We start from the raw sequence: 15,584 nt of genomic DNA on the forward strand, positions 1-15,584 counted from the left end.
TAAAGAAACAACTAAAGCTGTATATACATATATATTTATTAAATATAGTCTTTAAATATATCATCAAATTATATTCGTTCTAAACATCCCTGACAAGAGTTTGGTAAAATGCTACACTTAATGATTGTAGAATTCAGTAAATTAAGGTAAAATCTATGATAATTAATTATATTTCTTCTAAATTAAATGAAACAGGATGCATTGTAACGTATAGAGAAATAATAAATAATTAAAGCTGTATACACACACACACACATATACATATATATACACACACACACATACATATACATATACATATACATATATATATATATATATATATATATATATATATACATACATATATACACTTAATGATGGTAGAATTCAGTAAATTGAGGTAAAATGTATGATAATCATTTACATTTCTTCTAGATTTCTAAATTAAATTAAACAGGATGCATTGTGATGTATAGAGAAATAATTAAAGCTGCATATACATATATTTATTTAGTCTTTAAATATATCATCAAATTATATTCGTTCTAAATACCTGACAAGATTTTGGTAAATCGCTACACCTAATGATGGTAGAATTTAGTAAATCGAGGTAAAATGGATGATGATCCCCTATATTTCTTCTAGATTTCTAAATTAAATCAAACTGGATGCATTGTAACTTATAGAGAAACAATTCAAGCTGTTTACACATATATTTACTTATTAAATAGTCTTTAAACATATCATCAAATTATATTTGTTCTAGATACACCTGACTATATTTTTGGTAAATTGCTACACTTAACGATAGTAGAATTCAGTAAAATGAACGATAATCATTTATATTTCTTTTAAATTAAATGAAACAGGATGCATTGTAACGTATAAAGAAACAATTAAAGCTGTATATACATATATATATATATATATATATATATATATATATTTATCTTTTAAATATAGTCTTTACATATATCATCAAAATATATTCGTTCTAAATATATGTGAAGAGTTTTGGTAAATCGCTAATGATGGTAGAATTCAGTAAATTGAGGTAAAATGTATGATAATCATGTATATTTCTTCTAAATTTCTAAATCAAATGAAACAGGATGCATTGTAATGTATAAAGAAACAATTAAAGCTATTTATTTATTAAATATAGTCTTTAAATATATCATTACATTATATTCGTTCTAGATATACCTGACAAGATTTTAGTAAATTGCTACACTTGATGCTAGAAATCAGTAAATTGAGGTCAAATGTATGTTAAATATTTATATTTCTTGTAAATTCTTTTAGATAAACGAAACAGGATGCATTGTAATGTATCGAGAAACAATTAAAGCTGCATATACACATATATTTGTTAAATATATTCTTTAAACATATCATCAAATTATATATGTTCTAAATAAACCTAACAAGATATTTAGTAAATCGCTACATTTAATGATGGTAGAAATCAGTAAATTGAGGTAAAATCTACGATAATTATATATATTTCTTCTAAATTAAATCAAACAGGATGCATTGTAATTTATACAGGTAGAGCAACAATTAAAGCTGTATTACACTTGTATTGTTTTGATGACCCAAATAAACAAACAACGATTCTTCCCAAATGATGTTGTGCAGTCCGTTCCTTCTCTTCATGGCATTTTCACCTTGCCTATACCTCGTTTCATCCTCCTCATCCCTTCCTTCTTCGGCCTTAATTTACCCGTCCCCACCAGAAGCTAATCTATATGCTAATAAGAAGATGGCAATCAATGACGTTCATGCCCGCCTGTGTGCAATCAATATGATATTATATGAGAGAGTACAGATGAAGGAATACATTTCGGCCTGGAGGTATTACACAATAAGTGCCTCGATTTACTTTTCACGACAATGGGCTTTTTATCTCCAACTCCAAGGTCAGAAAGGCCCCCTTGTACGTATATTTTCAATTTAGCGAGGGCCTCTTCACCACGACCGGAATCGTCTTTTGTTGTGCCCCGATTTAAGCTGGAACCAAAATGCTTTCCACTTTTTGTAGCACACACACACACTCAGCTCAAATCTGAATAACACATGAGCAGCATGCGGTGTGTTGTTCATAAGTGTGCGGTTTGATTGTGATTGCCCCAGCAGTTGGGGGTATTTACCCTTTGCTAAATGATGCTCTAATCACTGATTATTAAGAGGCAGCTTCATCAGCACACATCGCTTAATCAACAAAGACCGCAAACTGCAGTATTTCCTACTCCACCGCGTCTGCGCTTGGTGTCTCTTCTTTGTCTTTGGCGCTGCATTCAATTTAAATAATTACCTTTATCTAGAATTTTAGTGCAATATTGATTCTCTACTGCCACATTGTTGTAGGAAGTAGTTGGCAAGTCATTTCTATGTGGTTGTTGGGGCATTCTGAGTGGTTGCTAGGGTGTTCTGAGTGGCTACTAGGATGTTGCTATGCGGTTTAGACTGTGTCAGTGGGTTGTTGCTAGAAAAATCTCTATTGCATGGAAGAATAATGAGTTAGAATCTCCAATCACAAATCAGCAGCTATATATTTATTGTAGTACTAACTGTAATCAAGGTGTTCATATGAATTCATTCATTCATTTTCCATTTGCACTCATTCACACACATATGGCCAATTTCATTCATTCATTCATTCATTTTCTTTTCGGCTTAGTCCCGTTATTAATCAGGGGTCGCCACAGCGGAATGAACCGCCAACTTATCCAGCACATGTTTTACGCAGCGGATGCCCTTCCAGCTGCAACCAAGTACTGGGAATCATCCATATACACTCATTCACAAACATACACTATGGCTAATTTAGTTTATTCAATTCACCTATAGTGAATGTCTTTGGACTGTGGGGGAAACCACAGGAAACTCACACCAACACGGGGAGAACATGCAAACTCCACACAAAAATGCCAACTGACCCAGCTGGGACATGAACTAGCGACCTTCTTGCTGTGAGGCGACAGTGCTAACCACTGACCCACTGTGTTAACTCATATGAATTCATATTATATAAAATTGTGTTATATTATGAGTGCACACATCAATTTTAATCAATTATTTCTATCATAAATGTATACAGTATTTTTGTAATCAAGCTTAAGTTTTGTGTAATTGAATCATAACAATTTGTGTGATACTTATATTTGTGTGTCCTAGCCACATTCCCTCCATCGACCCTAACCCATCATGGCTTCCCAATCATCCCCATCCACCGAATTGGCTCTATCACTGTCTCTCCACACCACCAATAGCTGGGGTGTGGTGAGCACACTGGCGCTGTTGTCCAGTGGCTGCCGTTGCATCATCCAAGTGGATGCTGCACACTGGTGGTGGTGTGGAGAGACCCTCCTCATGATTGTGAAGCGCTTTGGGTGTATGACCATACACGATAAATGTGCTATATAAATATACACATTACATTCTTACATACTAAAGATGAGTCGGCAGGCTACTGTTTGTGTTTTTCATAACAAATACCATAGTAACAATTTAATAACTACTTGTGAGGACGTATGTGGTGTTACTGGTTGTGAAGCTAATCTAAATGCTATGGAAGTCATCTAAAATATTCTAGGTCAAAGATGTTGTTGCTCTTTTAGGCTCTTTAGAGTTCGTCATGTGTTTTTTGGGGGGGTATTTCCGATGGGCTGGTCTGAGTATTTCAGAAACTGCTGATCTACTAAGATTTTCATGCATAACCATCTCTAGGGTCTACAGAGAAAGAGATAAGAGAAAATATCCAATGAGCGGCAGTTCTGTGGGCGTAAATGGCTTATTGATGGCAGAGCTCAGAGGAGAATGGCCAGACTGGTTGGAGCTGATAGAAAGGCAACAGTAAATCAAATAACCACTCGTTACAACCGAGGTATGCAGAAAAGCATTTCTGAACACACAACACGTCCAACCTTGAGGCAGATGGGCTACAGTATAGACCACACCGGGTACCCCTTCTCTCATCTAAGATCAGGAAACTGAGGCTACAATTCACACAGGCTCACCAACAGGAACGGGAATAAACTTCATGGATGTGCAGTCGACAAATCTGCTGCATCCATATGATGCTATCAAGTCAGTATGGACCAAAATCTCTGAGGAATATTTCCAGTACTTTATTGAATCTATACCTTGAAGGATTAAGGCAGTTCTGAAAGCAAAAGAGGGTCCAACGCGGTACTAGTAAGGTGTACCTAATAAAGTGGCCAGTAAGTGTAGGCGAATTGAATAAACTAAATTGGCCGTGGTTTATGTGTGTAAATGAGGGTGTTTGGATGTTTCCCAGTACTGGGTTGCAGCTGGAAGGGCATCTGCTGTGTAAAACATATGCTGGATAAGTTGACGAATCATTCCACTGTGATGACCCCTGATGAATAAAGGGACTAAGCCGAAGGAAAATAAATGAATAAACTTTTGGTGATGATTTTTATTTTTGATAACTAAGATTTAGCCACTGTTTACACAACTGAGAGCACAGTTTATATGAATATGTAAATATACTTATGCATAACAAAATAAACACACACATAAAAAAATGACAGCAGCGTGAAAACAGCAGTTAAGAAATCACTCACTGATCAATATTATTAATATATTTGCACAAACTCTGCATCACACTAACAGATGAGGTGATTCATATCACGCTGTTAGAATTATTTAGTATATGAGACTATAATCCATTTAGATCTGCCTTTGTGAAACTTAAAATAATTTGATTGAATCTTTTCTTTGCTCTTTGCTCTTCAGAGCATGAGTCTATCACATCCATTAGATTTTTTTCCAAGCAAGAAAGTCAAGATCAGTCTAACAGGCTTTTGTAGACAATCTAAGCAGTCAGGGTAGGTTTTTAAAACATTTTTTTACACATTGCCATTTCCTACTGGTAATAAAATACAATTCTTACATACAATATTATTAGCAGAAATTATAATGACAAAGATTATTCTACACAAATTTAAATATTCCTATAAATATAACATTTCCTTCCAGGTCTATTTTTCTGGGACATGTCTTTCCCTCTGTTTTGGCAGTGCGAGCCATCACCGGTGAATATTCTGAAGCGGGGGGGCATGCTGGTGCTTATAGAGGGGGATAAAAAAATCATTACCATCATTCTCATTAGAGAAGAACCAATTGTCCAATCAGAGCACAGCTCTGCAATAGGGCTCTGAAAGACACCCCCAGTTGGCTGTCGCTAGGAAACCACAGAAACGGGGGGGCTCGTATGCGTGTGTTAGATGGAGAGAAACAGGAGAGAGAGAGAGTGTGTGTCTGTGCCTGGCGACTGGGACGGTGGATGCTAGCAGTGATCTGGCAGGATTGGGGTGCAGAACGCACACTAGACAAAGAAGCATTAGGGTCCTGAGGCATGGGGCTCACCACGGGGCCAAATGGAGCTCGTGCTGCCCCACAGAAAAGGTAGGAGCTGGGTTTTTGTATGAGAGGTGGGCCCTTGGCTAACCTGGATGTCTCTGAAATTCATGCATATTGATGCACATCTGTTTTCTGTGTCATCCATCACCATTCTCATCCTTCCATCCTACCCTTTAACTTTTCTCAATCCTAGCAGGGTCTGCTAGTTTGTTCTGTGTTTTGGAATTGCAAGCAGGCTTCAATTTTTGCTCTGATAAAAGGTGACAGCACATTTAATAGTTGTGTACAAGGAGGAGAGCCTCTCATTGGCTGGATGCATATGGTTGGATGGTGCAGAAACCTCTGAGGGGCCCGGGACGTGAACTCAACATTACAGCTTCCCTCTCATTAGCAGACCCAATCAAGTGCTAAATATGAACTAGGCAGGCTTTAATCATGAATGTATGGCATGCAAGGATGCATTTCCATTGTAGCTCGTTCTGATTTGTACTAAGAAATAGAGCTGATAGCATCTGAAAATGCTGTGACTACTAAAATGTCTTCAGTAAGTTTCTGAATGTATGAAATGTTCAGATAACCTACTACATATTTTCCTAAATGCAAATTTCTAGAGCATTTATAGCCTAACACAAATATCTCATCGTTTGAATGAAACTGCCAAGCATTTTTTTAAAACAGCATGGATTAAAATGGTTAAAAAAGTATGTAAATATGCACAATTATAAGAGCAGTGTTAAACAATTTAGCAAGCAGTAAGAAGCATGCCAGTATACCATTGCAAACACAGCAAAGTAAACTTTGTCTCTTAGATTTTGAACAACTTTTTATAATATTCTAATTCTGTAACCGTGTTCTCAGATGTCCCTATGGCCCTTCCATTAATGCATATTAATGAAGCCCAGGACTTATATTTAGATTATCTAATTACAATGCCCAACTCCATTAGTTCTTTGGAGCGCAGGAAATGGCTTAGGGGGAGGGCTCATTGATATTACACCATCTCTTGGCGTAATAACAGACCTAGAAAGGGGGGAGGCATAATGGTTTGTTGTGGGTAAAGAGGGGGCGATTTGGGGTAGCTGAGGAGGGGGTGAAGAGTGTGGGGTTAGTGGCTTTCAACCACGTGTGTGTGAGTAATTAAATGAGTATAATTGAAACCATGCCACACTTCCCCTCTAAAACCACCCCCCCTACTTTTTGTCCCAACACTCATTCTCTTTCTGTCCCCTATCTCAATCCCATTACCCCTCTCTATCCCTGCATAACAAACCCCAAAAGACAGAGACAGAGGGGAAATGGAGAAAAAGTCATTTAACAGCAGTGCCTATGGCTACTCCAGTGATCAGATTTAGATGGGTGAACCTTCAGCTCAAGCACCTATTTTTCATTCATTAGCCCTGATTACATGCTTAATGTTTGTAGTATGGTGGCACATACTGTATGACTCCCTTGTGATACTGGATATTTCCCAGCAAGCGTTTTTTGTTTTTAAAGATGTCTAATAGACATCTAATAGATGTCTAAACATAGTCATCTTGGCTAAAACAAGGCTAAATTTGGGCTGTCAGTAAAAATCGAATAGACATCTAAGAATAGCCCAGAACTAGACTAGTCGTCAAATAGACAGATTAGACAGACTGTAAATGTCTAGCCATTCATTTCTGTTTATTTAATGACTAATCTAGTTTTGGTCTATTCTAGTTTTAGCTGTCTACATTTAGATGTCTATTAGACATCTGGTAAACAAAATTGTTTGCTGGGTTGTGTCTAATGTTAAAAAATGTTTTAGGTACATAACAAGTGCTATCAATAGCCCTTGCTTCTGATTACCGCAGAAAATTAGATTTAGTGAAAGTCTAAAAACATGATCTTTATTGTAGTGCACTAATGGCATGATGGAAACTGATGCGACAATATACAGTATAAACTGTTTTAAAGACTGGGTATGCTAAAAATGTTTCCGAAAGTCTGTTATGCTCACCAAGGCTGCATCTATTTGCTATTAATACATTACAAACAGTAGTAATATGAACCATTATTAAAATGTAGAAGTAACAGAGGATCAAAACTGAATGTAAAGATCCACAGACAAGCTTAGTACGTTGTTTTGTTAAATTAATCATGTAAATCATGTAAGTATATAAAAATGTAGTTTATTGCTATTTTCTCACCAGAAATAGGCAAGGCAGGTTTATGTAAATAGCACATTTCATACACAATGGTAATTCATATTGTTCTAAATTTACTTGATCCTAATGATCTGAGAGATCTGTTAGGTTTGTATTCAGTGAGCGTATCTGTAATGTATTGAGATCCTGGGCCATTTAATGATTTATAGACAAGTCATAATACTTAAAAATCTATTCTGAACGTAACTGGGAGCCAGGGTAAAGACCTCAAGGAAGGTGTGATGTGCTCTGACTTTCTGATTCTGGTCAGAATTCTGGCCGCAGAGTTGACCTGGATGAGCTGCCGCTGTCTTTTTGGGAAGGCCAGTGAGGAGTCCATTACAGTAATCCACTCTGATGTTGAAGTTTCACTAAGTCCTCACTGGAAACAAAGCATCTAATTCTTGCAATGTTTTTGAGATGTTAGTATGCTAATTTAGTTACTGTTTTGACATGACTACTGAAACTCATATCTGACTCCAGAGTCACACCAAGATTCTTGAGCTTTTTGTTGTTTAACCCTTAGAGCCAAGTTACGCATTCACCTTGAGAACCTCATCTCTGTTCCCAGAAGCAATGACTTCAGTTTTCTCTTTGTTTAACTGAAGAAAGTTTTGAAGAAATACCTCCATTATAAGTGCATTACAGTAAATGAAGCTTTAATAAATGTGAAATGACTGTCTGTGCTAATCAACAGCATTTTGGCAAATCTTTACTTGTATTGAACCCAATCCCAGACAATCCTTAAGTTCTCTTGATGCAAGTATTGTTTGACAACCTTTAACATGATACTGTATCACATATTGACATGGGCAACTCTTCTGACTCAGTGGCTAATCCATCATCCGTGGCCGTTCATGGGGTGGTAACCAGAAACTGCAGAAAAAAAGGATTGCTGAAATGTTACACTCAAACTCAGTATCCGGGATGAACGTGAATGCAATTATAATGTTGTTTCCAGCAAAGCACAGAATGTGAATGAAGTGATGTTAACATTGATGACTATCAGAGCTTTCAATTTTTGTATCTATATAAAATAGCCATTTTTACAGACCATTTTTATATATGAGGACAAGTCATGTAGCAAGTTTACCTCAAAATGTTTTTATAGAATACTATGGTATTATTGTTTTTGTCAGTGCATTACATTTACATCATTCACAGTTAGAAATTGTTGAAAAAGAAATTATAAGTGGAGCCAGTTGGAAAACACACACACACACACACACACGCACACACACACACACACACACACACACATACACACACACACACTAAATAAATAAATAATAAATGTTAAAAATCTGCATCCAGTGTGTGTGTGTGTTTTACATCTGTAACCACTTATTATTTTTTCCTTTTTTGAAGCACCTTTAGGTTACCTGATGTGCACTTGGTCAAGCATTTTTTTCTTTGGTAGCACTTTAGTTTAAGTAACAATTCTCACTATTGACTAGTGGCTTATTTTTAAAATGATAGTGCCTATTATCAAGATTTTGGCTGTTTATTAGTACTAATGGTCTAAATATGTATTCTTGCACCCTTATACCTAAACCTACACTGTAAAAATTTTTTTTAAGTTGACTCAACTTAAAATTAAGGCAGCTTGCTGCACAGCTTTTTTTTGAGTAGACTCAGCTTTTAACCCAAGTACTACACTTGATTCGATTTAAGTTGAATCAACTAAAAAAGCTCTGCAGAAAGTTACAATTTTAAGTTGAGTCAGCTTTTTTTTACTGTGTAACTACTACCTTAATAACTAATAAGCAGCAAATTATGAGTTTGCTGAGGCAAAAGTCATATATAAGCCTCATTCACACTACAAGCGACTCGCAGCGGCAAAGCGACAAGTGACCTTTTATTTCAACAGAGTCTACAACTAAGTGAACTAAGTCCTGAAACAGAGAGTCCTGAAACAGAGAGTCCATCTACGCGAGCGACCGTTGGCGACCAGGTGGGCGTGTTAAGCGATGCGGAAAAAGTTGAAAATCCATTCATCCATCCATTTTCTTTTTGGCTTAGTCCTTTTATTAATCTGGGGTCGCCACAGCGAAATGAACCACCAACTTATCCAGCATAGATTTTACGCATAGCTTATTGTTGCAACCCATCACTTGGAAACATCCGTACACACTCTCTCACACACATACACTAAAGACAATTTAGCTTAACCAATTCACCTATAGCACATGTCTTTGGACTTGTGGGGGAACCCGGAGCACCCGGAGGAAACCCACGTAAACACAGGGAGAACATGCAAACTCCACACAGAAATGCCAACTAACCAAGCCGAGGTTTAAACCTGCGACCTTCTTGCTGTGAGGCGATTGTGCTACCCACTGCGCCATCATGACGCTAAGTTGAGAATCCTTCAACTTTGATCCATGTAAATGAAGAGCGACTTTCTTGAGCAACAGCCAATATGAGCACCAGTAGAGCTCACGTGATCCTCTCTCAGCTTGCTCTAAGGCCTCTCTAAGGCCGGTTGTTTTCTCCGTGCTGTAGACCTACACAGACTTGCGTTTGTAGCAGGTCACCACCCACAGCGACAGACAGCTACAAAGTCGCTGCTAGTGTGAATGAGACATTGATGGTATATTATTAGCTAGAATTGTACCTTAAAATAAAGTGTGACCAACTTTTAAAAAAAACAAATTGCTATAAGAGCAATTCCAGCATCATGGATGTGAAATTTACAGTTAAAATGTAAAACATAAATTCAGAGTAAGTATATGTTAACATTATATTGAAACATCTGTTAATAATTTCCAAAACAACTAACCACAGAGTTATAGGATCAAAAACTATATAAATCTGTAAACATTTTATATATTTGAAAATAGGCAAGTAAACACGCATAATGGATGTGACAAAAAAGTCTGCAAGTTTCCAATATACAACATGCTTTGTAGAAATTCTGCGAATTAAAGGTGCAGTATGTAAGTTTGACACCCAGTGGTGGATCTAGGTATTGCATTCCTGGATCAAAACAAATGCGAGCGCAGGTTGACAGATTGAGGACCAACAGGAGCGAGACTGACTATCGAGCCTAAAGGCTGATTACATAGTGTTCTTAATAAAAGCGACGGCATGCGATAGAAGGAATATTCTCCACATTAAAAGGAGTTTTTGTTCTAACAGACTTCTCGAATTTATATTTTAGAAACGGCTTCTATTTCTCACAGCTGAACAGCAGAAAAGTGACAATAATCACCGCAGGTACACCTCATGTGCTTTATTCAGTGTTAAATGCTAATAGCGTGAGTTTGAATGCCATTTTACGTGACATTTATTGCCATACTACTGAAAGCAGCAGCAGATCTTGAAAATAAAATAAACTGTTTGAAATTGAACTTTAGAATTGTGACTCAAAACCAGCTCATATCAGTGATTTAATAATGTTAAAATATGTATTAATTAGATTATAAACCCTACCCTTTCGTGAGTGAGTACATATTCTGTGCTTCTGAATGGCTGTATTTACATTTCTGTCGTGGTTCATCTGGTGCAAACAGCCAAAGTGCTTATCACTGCAATTCTCCTCATGTAGCCTGTTGTTAGGACACGGGGTTGCAATATAACATGCTCACCTAATGGTTGCACTCATAATCTTTATATTATTTGCTAAGAACCTCATGTGGAACTCTGAATCTGCATCTCATTTCGAAGTCTGCAACTGTCCATCGTGGGTCGCATTTCGGTCACAGACGCATGCTTTGACTGAAATACACTGTTTTCCAGCAAGGCAACCCTGGGTGCTGAAATATAATTGGCTAAACTGGCATTGGGCAGATTAAAAATACCAAAACAAAGACAGACGTGCCTGCACTTAACGCACATTGTCAAAGCAGAACTTTAGCATTGCTTTTCAGATAAACAAGAATGTTCACTTGGCATGTTTTTTAAATATCTTCAAACATATTATGATATTTTTATGCTTTAGAAGAGAGTCAAAAACTTACTGCTGTATGCACCTTTAAACTGAACAACCCCAAAATAAATAATACTAATCAAAAAGAGAAGAGTTTAAAACTAAATAAAAAATATTTTATTTTATTTTGCATTGCTGCATTTATCAGGAAAAATCTTCATCATAAATGTGACACCTGTCTGCTATGGATGTGACAGATGTAAAATTGGCACTTGTGTGACTTTGTTAAATCAAATATAATTGTTTGAAACCACTGACAGAGACATTTTTGAGTATTTTTAGTATGTTAGTATGAGTTTAGTATGAGTTGTACTTTTCAAACTCTTCTCCCGTTTCTCTCTCATAGTTTGCGTAGAGTGTGGCAGCGGGGCAGTCGTGGTTCAAAGGTTAAGCATCGGGGCGGCACAATGGAGGGTGAGCAGAGCACTCCTGCCGCCAGTGCCAGCAGCACTACGGGTACCACCACATCCACTACAAACTCCACAGGCACCACCAGCGTCCCCACTGCCAGCACTACCACCAGCAGCAGCACGAGCAGCGCAAGACAGGCTGTCCCTCAGATATCTGTATACAGCGGCATACCTGACAGACAGACCGTACAGGTACGCATCACACTCACACTACGAATGAATCAATTCAGATTTCTTCAAGAGTTTGCAAGTGCATAATAATTGCAGTTCTAATATTCATGTGTATGTATACCATCATCACCACCACCATTGTCCTGGTCAAACCTTCCTCTAACAATCCACTCACTGCATTGCACCACACATCACTTTTTTTTGCTTAATTGTTTAAAAAATGGAATTTAAGTCTATACTGCCCTCTGCTGGTGTGTTTAAGAGCTGAAGTCCAAGCTGCATAGTCATAATAGTCACCCATAGTCAAAAAAATGTGTAATGTGAAGGTTTATAAATCATACAGGTCTTCGTACTTCTAATTTAAATAGCTGGCAATTAGGCCTTGATTAATTTAACGTTGTGATTTTGATCATTTAATTATCTGTAATTTATATTTAAAGGTTTGTTTTAATATGACGACAACAATATTAAGTGTCAAATGCCTCATTATTACAATTATAATTTATATTAACAATGATCATGGCATATATGATAGCACTATCATACATGAAAAACACTTCTGAAGAGAGAAAAATTCAATCTAATCAATCCAAAATATTCAATAAAATTATAATATGTAATTTTTATTAATCAACTTTATTAATAATATATTAAAGCAATATTTTTTATAGTTATTAAAATATATAACAATCCAAAATATTCTAATTATTTCAGTTTTTACCACCGGCGTTCACTTAGTTGTGATTATTATGTATTATAATATGTATGCACATAATATACATATATATATATATACATATTATAATATAATTAGAATAAGTAATTTTTATTAAACTACTTTATTAATAATATGATAAAACCATATTTTATAATTATTATAATATATACCGATCCAAAATATTCTAATTATTTCAGTTTCACCACTGGCATTCACTTAGTTGTGATTATTAATTATGTATACATAATATGCATTCTTACATATTAAATTATGTATTTTTTTAATAATCAACTTTAATACTAACATAATAAAACTATATTTTATTATTATTATAATACATGACCATCCATAATCAAATTATTTCAGATTGACCACCAGCATTCCCTTAGTTGTGATTATTAATTATGTATTATCATATGTATACATAATATGCAAATGTACATATTATAATATAGTACGGTATATGCTGAAGTATGCTAAAGGACTTTTACTTTGTCAGTAACCTGGGTTAAGCGCTTCCGGTGAAGGTCTGTTTTCTTTAAAAATCAGCGATCTGCACTGGCTTATTAATATCCGATATAAAGTGGGTCTCAGAATGTACACAGAGAAATGCATTAAAATGACATTTTTCCCCGCCATGTCTTTAAAATATGAACATTTATTTTACCCCAATATATTCAATGGAGCTTCTGTGCTAGCCTGCCGATTCTGCCGATTCTGCCGATTATGAATGCCAAAGTCTATTTAACTGATTGTATTGTAATTACATTACAACATCGATGCTGTAAAAGGAACCTTGTAAAATGGAAAAAAGTCAGATTAACCGTTCACCGGAAGTTTATCAGTATGGGTAAAAACACTAGCTCCACATATACCCTATTATAAAATGTAATTTTTATTAATTTATTTTATTAATAATATATTAAAACAATATTTTATTATAATACATAACAATCCAAAATATTCAAATTATTTCAGTTTCACCACTGGCGTTCACTTAGTTGTGAGTATTAATTATGTTTACATACTATGCATATACATAATATGCATATATACACATCATAACATAATTATTAATCTACTTTATTAATAATATATTAAAACAATATTTTATATTATAATATATAACAATTAAAAATATTCAAATTATTTCAGTTTCACCACATGCGTTCACTTAGTTGTGATTATTAATCATGTATTATAATATGTATACAAAATATGCATACATGCATACTATAATACAATTATAATATGTACTTTTTTATTAATTTACTTTATTAATAATATATTAAAATATTTATACTTATAATAATAAAGAACAATCCAAAATATTCTAATTATTTCAGTTTAACCACTGACGTTCACTTAGTTGTGATTATTAATTATGTATTATAATATGTATACATAATATGGATACAAACATATTACAATATAAATAGAATATGCATTTTTTTTATTAATCAACTTAATTAATAACATAATAAAAGCATATTTTATAATTATTATAATATAAAACACTCCAAAATATTCAAATAATTTCAGTTTCACCACCAGCATTCACTTAGCTCTGATTGTTTATGTATTAAAATATGTATACATAATATGCATATTTACATATTATAATAAAACTATAATATGTAATTTTTATTAATCAACTTTATTAATAATATATTAAAACAATGTTTTATAATTATTATAAAATACAGAAACATTTATCAAACAGGCATGTGCAGTTTATATGTTGTCAAACATACACTTTTTAAACAATTACAAAGTGGATAGAAGCTCATATCTATGGATTGTATAGAATATAATGAGAAACAGTGATCAGTATTTATACTGAGATCTAGATTTACAGTTTGGGACATTACTCTAAAGCAGACACTAATTATTAAATAGATTAAAAAATTGCAACCGTATACATGCATTATATAATATATCCATAATATAAACGCACTGTTGACATAATGCACTGCATAACAGAGATCAGACAGGTTTAAACTCAGTTCAGACTACACTTTAGACCAGGGGTCGGGATGCCTGTTGCCTAGCAACTGTGCAGTTGTGGGCAGTTCAGTGAGGACATAAAGGATGAGACAAACGGAAATGCATGATGTTGGAGATTGTATTATAGCCGGGAGAAAACTGACAGGAAAGCACCGTTAGTGATGAGAATGATGCACTTACAATATCTACACTATCATCATATGCTGAAAGTCCCGTTTCAACATCGGCTTTAAATAACTGTACAGGTATTTCAGCATTTTGTTTTGATTTTGAATGTTTTTCTGAATGTAATGTTTTTATGGGATGCTAGCTCAAGATCAGTATCACAGAACAAATGTTAAGCAAGGTAGATGTTCATTTGTTATCCACATTTTATTTATTATTAAATAACATTACTATTAAATTATCAAAGTACACAATGATCAATTTTTAATCTGGATGTATTTGGAATGTGATTAAATGAAATTTCATAAAATGTAAATATCTTTCGATGTATTTTTAGTGTATTGCTGTTTTCTTGATTGACTAGTTTATGCCTTGCAGTACTTGGGTTAAAATGAAACAGTTTTATATTAAATTAATATTATGATAATAGAATATTAAATATATTATACGTTAAGGCTGACAATGAACGCAATATCAGCAATAAAAAAAGAGAATAGTCCAGATCTGCTTCGTTCAAGCTTGTTGCAGTTCACTTTCTAATCAAAAGGAGGAGACATATGCAAAGAATCGAGAATGCTAGTACAAAACAAAAAGGTTGCTCAGTGATCATTAAACGAAAAGGATTGCAGTTGACAGACTTA

The 15,584-nt window shown here is 34.8% G+C and overlaps 1 protein-coding gene across 4 annotated transcripts in view; it reads left to right on the plus strand.

The window, feature by feature from the left end:
* The window catches only part of phc2b (polyhomeotic homolog 2b (Drosophila)), a 55,217-nt gene that overhangs the window by 12,852 nt on the left and 26,781 nt on the right, over nt 1-15,584 (plus strand). For 2 of the 4 annotated variants that reach the window (XM_056460452.1, XM_056460453.1), the window contains exons 1-2: nt 5,340-5,418; nt 11,819-12,074. In XM_056460452.1, the coding sequence (XP_056316427.1) occupies nt 5,369-5,418; nt 11,819-12,074 (306 nt within the window). In that variant the 5' untranslated portion in view covers nt 5,340-5,368. Of the gene's footprint in view, nt 1-5,339; nt 5,419-11,818; nt 12,075-15,584 lie in introns of those variants that run through there. The other 2 variants (XM_056460454.1, XM_056460455.1) reach the window with 1 other exon arrangement.

Source organism: Danio aesculapii, chromosome 6 (genome assembly GCF_903798145.1).
Source record: "Danio aesculapii chromosome 6, fDanAes4.1, whole genome shotgun sequence".
Taxonomy (NCBI): domain Eukaryota; kingdom Metazoa; phylum Chordata; class Actinopteri; order Cypriniformes; family Danionidae; genus Danio; species Danio aesculapii.